We start from the raw sequence: 8,739 nt of genomic DNA, 5'->3' as shown, positions 1-8,739 counted from the left end.
TGATGTTGTGTTTAGTGTGATGCGTTGTTGTGTAGTGTGATGTGTTGTTGTGTGGTGTTGTGTAGTGTTGTTGTGTTGTTGGTGTGTTGATGTGCTGTGTGATGCTGTGTGGTTTCATGGTGTTGTGGTGTCGTGTTGTTGTGTAAAAACAAGTTCTTATGGGGTCACTTTTCAACGGGGTCTATTTTCACCGGGTCGGTGTAAAAAGTGCGTTTAAAGTTCAGTTTTCAACGGCTTTCGGGGTCATTTTTCAACGTTGAAAAATGACCCAAGGTCAGTTTTCAATGGGGGTCCATTTGCAACGTTACACCGGCTTTTGTATCAGTATTGATTCATAAAATAAATGAGTGAAATAACTTTGAAATATCCTATAACATTATATTTAGAAGTTATGAGAAATCGGGACAAAAATTGATTCAAATCCAAAGACCATTTCTGCGGTCACGTGTACCAAACTGGGTCAACATCATCACCTCCTTCCCTGTCGAAGTCCTGCTCACTAGTCTATCGCTGTATTTACTGACATCACTTTCTGATTTGTCATTGTTGATTAAAACCAAGAATTTCTCCTTCTTTTTTTGTTAGTTTCCTCATATTTTACGAACATTTTGTCCCTGAATCCGTCAACTGAAAATCACTTTAATTTTCATTGTCCGCCATTGTCGTTATGGAGACGTCGATAAACAACTCCGGCAATATTTTTTAAAAAATAACTTAAAAAATTGAAACATCGTGGGGAAATAAAAACACTGACACAAAGAGGAGTATGTATGTATTTGTTTGTAATATAGTTGGTTTGTATTATGATTAATTTTTAGTCGTTACTAAGCAACAAAAGTAGCAACTCTCACACCAGGCCGTACGGCCGGATTTGGCCGGATTGAACAAATTACGGCCGGATTTGGCCGGATTGAACAAATTACGGCCGGATTTGGCCGGATTGAATGCTAAAGGGATATAGCATAACCGAAAGGAGAGTTCAAGCTATGTTAATGTTTCCTTATGTACTCATAGGGAAGAAATTATGAGCCTTATACTATGAGAATTCGCAATTTGTTCAACAAAACAGTTTGGATTTTTGTTTCACTAATTAAAACATATACAATGTAAGTGGCACTCGAAAACATTACTTTACTGATCAATATACCCCTACCATAACGGCCATTAATTACATTGATTGGTCATCGGAAATGATCTATAGATGGATTAACTTCGGCCATACACGACATGGTGAATATCTGACTAATGACACACGTGTTAGACATGTTCAGGGAATTGTGATAGATAATTACAGATTTACGTTTACAGGTCAGTAATGAAATCGATTTTATATAAGGTGTACGCATATGGTACAACAGTACTGAAGGTATTTTATCTATCAATCGAGGACATAGCATAATATATATATATATATATATATATATATATATATATATATATATATGAATGGTTACCATGGCTCGGCACCATAACATTTTCTTAGACAGATATTTTACTAAAATCTATGTAAAATCATGAAAATAATTGTCTCAGAATAGTTTTATGGTGCCGAGCCCTGACCTCAGGATTATGAAACCACAGAGACCCGACACGATTTTTTTTATATATGTTTACTGTTAGTTAAAAATAATCGTGCCATGTCCCTGTGCATGAAACAGACTCAAAATCTGTCTTAATGTTAGACTTAGTCAATCAAAAATGAAGTGTCAAAACGTTTGGTTATATGACCGTGAGTTTTACCGTTTTCTGATTGGTCTGGACCGCCCAGACAGGCCTTGACAAAATGCAATGTCACCCTGAGACCAATGAACACCTGTTCAGAGGTTGACATTACAAATACGGTAACTTGACTATAAAAAGACACCGGGAATTCCCTGTCTCTACTACATTTTTGACCAATCAAAAAAGAGCATTGCCGATCATCGGGCAATAGCCATAATAGAAGCAAACATGGCAGACAACATTGCCATGTGTTCTAAGATTACGTATATTGTGAAGAAGCTTATCAGAAATGCTAAAAGTAACTACTGAAAATACGTGGTTGAATATTTTCTTAATTTCCTTTTTTTTAAACTATGATTATTATGCTTCATTCAACTTTGGTTTTTTTAAAGTGGCATCATTTCATATAACAAAACAATAATTGACTTTTTGTAGGTTAATACTAAAAATTGTTAAACCTTTGAAAGGTGATATTTCTTCGGCCTCGGGGGAATACCACCTTTTAACAATTCCTTGTATTAACCAATAAAAAATCGATATTTGTATTACTATATCTATACATACCCGAAGTGAAATTATGGATATTTAGCATTTCTTTATGTAGATGATACTATTTTTTCGTTCCCGGGATAGAGGATATCTAAGATGGACGAATGAAGGATTAAATAGCTGCCTGCTGCAATGAAAGAAGCCTTATCTCTGCAATTAATCTCTGTTTAAAGGTAAAATGATCTGGATTGTCCTTTTTAAACTTGGAATGAATTGCAGTTTACAGGAACCCTTAAGGTGTGTTATTCCGTAAATCTTAACGTGTGCTATAACGATTTCCCCACTCCTCGTCATGCTGCACTGTTAGAACTGGTACCTGCTGTTCCCGCTAGCTGGAAACCCCATTGGAAACAACACCGAGTACATAAACTAACAACAAATAGACACCCGATCATTTATGTGATGACTTTAATGATCGTTAACAATTCTCACTGGGAATAACTCGTTACAAAATCACCCGAAGATACTATTAATGTACGTGTTGTCCCTGAATTAGGTTTAGTAATTCCATAGATAAGAAACCCCGACCTTCCGAGGTAATAGATAAGAGACCATACGACATATGTGGCCATCATACTTCCGACAGTATAGAGAGTCAACATGTTGAAACTGGTTTGTCTCGTAGGCTTGGTGGCTTGTGTATCTGCTCAGGTATGCTCATGATAATTAATGACATGGAAGCTCTCTAACTCATGTATTGTCAATGTATTTATGTGGGGAAAATAGGGTTGTTACAATGCTTAGTGACTTGCAGGTCTGAAGTCGATCTTAAATAATGTCCAAAGAATGTTGAGACTTATATGGGAATAGGGCTGTCATGTGGTTAAATTGTCTGGAACTCTTTTACAATGCATACTAATGTATAGCTCTTCATCTCTGATTTGCGTCCCCGAGGTACTTCAGTCATTTTAAAACTTACAAAACCATATTTATTCATGCGAACATCAAGTATTTTTACGCCATTGTTGTTGCTTTTTTATTTTCAGCTGTTTGGACACCATGAAACCCATGAACAATCGACGTTTATGTTCCATTACGATCCCATATCGGTAGGTAAATTTTAATACGTCAATAGATGTTAGATTTATAAATCTTCCCACTTAATCCCATTTATAACGCGAAAGTTTAAATTTACGTTTTCGTAATGTACTTAAAGATAATTTACGTGACAGATGTCTTCAATGTAAGCTATCAAAAAATCACTGATGGCAAGTTTTCTTTTTCGTCTTTTATAAGCACAAATGTAACTACACTGTATTTCAATTAATCCCCTTTTTACCAAAATTGACATTTGAACCTTTCACTTTCAACAATAATTCTTGTGAGTTTTGTGTAACATTCCGCTCGACCATTGGTTTACTCTAATTCGTTAATTGATACTATTATGTCACCATTTGAAATAAGGTCTCTAATGACCAAAGTAACGATTTCCTCTTCTTCACCACTACCACCACTATCACCACCACAACCATCACCATCGTCATCGATCTTGACAATTTTCTGTCTTATGTTTTGCCGATTGTGTTGTTTGTTTGTTTTTGTTTTGTCCTAGACCTTCAATCGATTTGTTTACCTTTTTGTTTCAATGTGTCTTACCACTTGTTATTTCTTTCAGCATTACATGGTCGGACGAACACATTCCAATTGTTACTTTATGAGCCTAGGGGATGATGATAAATCCAGAGTGCACACACCTCTCGGACTGGAGGCAGTAGAGGTAGGATCCTTCTTCCAATATTTGTCAGTGAAACAGTGAACACAATTTTAATATTGTAATATTCAATATTTTATTGATATCGCCTACTGACCGACATTGCATCTGCGGATCCACATTTATTTGTTTTATCGCATTTGATATCGGTAATAAATTTCGAGTTGACAGTTTCGTAGCTTAGTGTCCAAGAGGTTTTAATGACTATTCGGTTTTGTGTGAAGTTGATTTCCGCTTTACCTCCACATTGTCAAATAAACAACACAGTCGTGGAATGATATTCCGTTTATGATAAAGTGATATGTACTTAAACATGTTTTGATTGGCTAACAGGGTAGCATTTTACCATGACCATGTTTAATATCATGTTTTTTTATATCTTCTCAGATGAAAATGATCAAATTGATCGACGGAGGCGAGGATTCTTTGAGTCCTGAAGACATGTTAAAACACAGTATCCTAATAGACATTATGTGCCGTCATCACAATCTCTTCAATGTGGATAACCCCGCGCAGCAGACGACAGTCACCTACCCTCATGGACGCACGACAACCCCAAAACCGTTTATGGTACCCACCACCACCACCCCGTTTGAAGAGTAAACAAATGACAGTCTCATGAAAACGTAATATATCAATACTATATTATCATTACGCACCCCTACGGAACTATTCTCGTCGGTGGCACTTGATAGTATCTAAAAGTATCTTTGATGTGGCGAGACAAATCTTTTAAAAAACTGTTGATTAAACAAAATACAAAAATGAAAGATGTGAAACGCTGATAATGTTAGTTATTTCTCTTCCTTTTTGTACAAAGTACATGTAAATAGTCTGAGTTGTTGTTAACTTTGAAAGGAAAATTTTCACGTTTGTCGTGCCAGTACGTTTTCACTTTTCCATCTATATTTAGGAACACTGGCGTACATAGATGAGGGATGATAGATAATAAAAGAAACGTAATAAGTAGTTTCATTGGTAATCGGCAGGCTCCATCATATATCCTAAGAAATCTTTTTGTGATATTTCCACACCACAGATCTTTAAAATGCCTATAAGTATGCCTTCTGTTGTCATGGGGTGGTTCTTTGTTGACGTGGTAATCTGTCACCGTTTTGACCCAGCGTTGTATGACGAATGTTGTCATGGTAACACAGAACGTTTACCTATCCGTAGGTTAGTTCCTGGTTCTTGTCGTTTGGTCATACGCCTGCATATAAAAATAAATTTGCATTAGTTGGGTAATCAATTATTATATTAGATAATAATTTTGAGGCATTATTTACACGAAAAATAGAAAACTGAATCTAATATCGAATTTTAAAATGAAAAAGTTTTTTGCATTTTTTGCAAGATTTTTCTAGGTTATCAATACCAAATAGGGCGTTTTCAAGTCTACACGAACTTCCAAGAAATCTCTTATCTGGCACTAATCAAATGTTTTGCTTGACTGCTAGACTGCGTTCCGTTCTACTAATGACAATTAACCTCATCGCACTGTTATAAAACAGAACGTGTGGAGCACGTGTTGCTGACGCCATACATTTCCAGGACAAATTAGTACACTGGTTCCAAGGCTATGGCAACTTTAAATAACGACCTTAACATAGAAAGTGTATGTAGTAGAACTAACACTTTAGTCACGGCCTCCGCTCATCGCCACATTAATGAGCAGAAACTCGGTAAATCCGTATACATATAATTTATAGCATTAGAGCAATTAGGCTTTGATCAGATTTCCGCACCAAGAAATGTCTCTCTCAATCAAAGGTGGTGATCGGAAAAAAGTAAATTTACGATATAGAACAGCCGATTGAGGTGATAATGAATACAGGTACGATATCTGTCTACATGGAAAGATTTACTGCTGTCGTTATAACTACTGTTAGCATGCAAACGGTAATCTACGAAAACCTATCAGTGTCAATTTGAAAAATAAAATGAAACACCTTTCTCGTCAAAACAGATAATTATCTTAATAAAACGCGTAAATCATCACGTTATAACGCTTTAGTTTTCTCGTTTTAACGAGATGGTTGTTTCGTTTTAACGCATTAGTTATCTCGTTTTAACGAGATGTTTATCTCGTTATAACGCGAAAGTTATCTTGTTTTAACGCGTTAATTAGTTTGTTTTAACGCGATAGTTATCTCGTTTTAGCGCGTTAGTTATCTCGTTTTAACGAGTTTGCTATCTCGTTTTAACGATTCAACGCGTTAGTTACCTCGTTTTAACGCTTTAATTATTCGTTTTTTCGTTTAACAAGATACTAATCTCGTTTTAAAGAAATAGTTATTTCATTTTCACTCGTTAGTTATCTCGTTTTAACGCGTTAATTATCTCGTTTTAAAAAAATAATTATTTCGTTTTCACGCGTTAGTTATCTCGTTTTAACGCGTTAATTATCTCGTTTTAACGCGTTAATTATCTCGTTTTAACGAGATAATTATTGCGTTATAACGCGTAAGTTATCTCGTTTTAACGCGTTAATTAGCTCGTTTTAACGACATAATGTAGTCATCTCGTTTTAACGCGTTTGCTATCTCGTTATAACGATTTAACACGTTAGTTATCTCATTTTAAACGAGAAAGTTACCTCGTTTTAACGCTTTCTTTTAATTATTCTGTTTCTCGTTTTAACGAGATAGTTATCTCGTTAAAACACGTTAGTTATCTCGTTTTAGCGAGATAGTTATTTCGTTTTAACGCGTTTGTTATCTCGTTTTAACGCGTTAATTATCTGGTTTCCATAACGTCATTATCATCACTACCACTACCAACGTCAAAATCATTGCCTCCACCATCATCACCACCACCATCACCACCACCATCATCACCACCACCACCACCACCACCACCACCATCACCACCACCACCACCACCACCACCACCACCATCATCACCACCACCATCACCACCACCACCACCACCACCATCATCACCACCACCACCACCACCACCACCACCACCACCACCATCACCACCACCACCACCACCACCACCACCACCACCACCACCACCATCATCACCACCACCATCACCACCACCATCATCATCACACCACCACCATCACCACCACCACCACCACCACCACCACCACCACCATCATCACCACCATCATCACACCACCACCATCATCACCACCATCACACCACCACCACCATCACCACCACACCACACCACCACCATCACCACCACCACCACACCACCCCCACCACCACACCACCACCACCACCACCATCACCACCACCATCATCACCACCACCATCATCACCACCACCACACACACCACCACACACCACCACCACCACCACCACCATCACCACCACCACCACCACCACCACCACCACCACCACCATCATCACCACCACCACCATCATCACCACCATCACCACCACCACCATCACCACCACCACCACCACCACCACCATCATCACCACCACCACCACCACCATCACCACCACCACCATCATCACTACCACCACCACCTTCGACATCTACATTATCACTACCATCATCTCCACTACCATAACCGCCTCCGCCATCAACAGCTACGGCGATAACACAAGATAATAACAAACAACAGTAGCATCAGAAATAATAACGAAAATCATGTTTACTTTATCTCTTGTTTAATCGGTGTGCGCGTTTTTGTGACTTAAGTATTAAGGTAATGTTTCTAATGATCTATGTAATTTTCTCTCTGATAAATCAATCCCCTTGATAGACAGGGTAAATTACAATGGTCATAGAATCGCCACAATGACTTTTTACTGATAACTTTAACTAACTTTAATGGTGCCCAGTATCATCTTTAAAACTTATACTTCCTTCCTGCTGGACGCTTTGCATGATATAAAGCCGGAAAGCATAGCTTTCAAAGAGTTGCATCAATAGTGTATTTAAAAAAATGAAATATAGTGATTTACCAAAAAGGTAAAATATTTTTTTTCCTCGTCTGTCGATGAACGGAATCACATACACAAATAATTCATACAACGTCTACAGACATATAAATCTTTAAAACTTTTATTATCTTCAATTGAATGGATAAAGTGCACGTGTTCTTAACATTTACGTTGTATTAAACGCCGGTGATCCACCGTGATAGACGGCGGTATATCATTATTTGCTATTCCATATAATGGTCTGGATAATGAGGATACGGAATGATAATCTCTTAGCAATAAACTGTTACCAGACTGGACATACAAATGACACGAAGCTCATCCGGAAGCAAGATAAATAAAACATCGCCTGTTAAAGCGCCATGAATATGTATCTTTCTGTTGGTTTGGATTCATATCAACTGTATGTCTAATCTGGTAACAATTTATTACTTAAGTGTTAAGTGTTACAATTTTCCATTTCGGCATACGTACTGCAGACATCCCACTGAAGGTCATATTCTTGCACACATATTAAAATCCTACTTAGTTGATACAGACAACATGACTGATTGCCGGCTACCAATCAAACCGTCTCGGGTACAACCGTGACACATGCGTTTGCGAGCACACGAGGCGTGATTGTCTGGCTATAAGTCAATTAAAAGTACCCACGTCCTGTTTTGGGACGACTTCTCTTGAATGAAGCCATCATTTTTTTTCATGTAGAATGTGGATGTGACCGTTCTGCCCTTTGGTACAGGTATTGGCATAATTGGACCCATATTATCGAAGAAAAATACCTAGAAGACTTTCTTGATCGTGTGTTGTCGATTGGCAATTATTGGGCGTCTTGCAGTTTTGGTTGTC

General features: G+C 37.6%; 1 protein-coding gene across 1 annotated transcript; it reads left to right on the top strand.

Annotated features, from left to right (window-relative positions):
• The first annotated feature begins 2,795 nt into the window (after window positions 1-2,795).
• Window positions 2,796-4,770, top strand: LOC138309354 (uncharacterized). Its single transcript, XM_069250537.1, has 4 exons — window positions 2,796-2,922; window positions 3,258-3,320; window positions 3,887-3,988; window positions 4,370-4,770. Exons 1-4 carry the CDS (start codon window positions 2,872-2,874, stop codon window positions 4,583-4,585), a joined length of 432 nt encoding a protein of 143 aa, XP_069106638.1. The 5' UTR covers window positions 2,796-2,871; the 3' UTR covers window positions 4,586-4,770.
• The last annotated feature ends 3,969 nt before the right edge of the window (window positions 4,771-8,739 follow it).

Source organism: Argopecten irradians, chromosome 1, assembly GCF_041381155.1.
Source record: "Argopecten irradians isolate NY chromosome 1, Ai_NY, whole genome shotgun sequence".
Taxonomy (NCBI): domain Eukaryota; kingdom Metazoa; phylum Mollusca; class Bivalvia; order Pectinida; family Pectinidae; genus Argopecten; species Argopecten irradians.
This window is presented reverse-complemented; position numbering and strand designations above follow the sequence as displayed.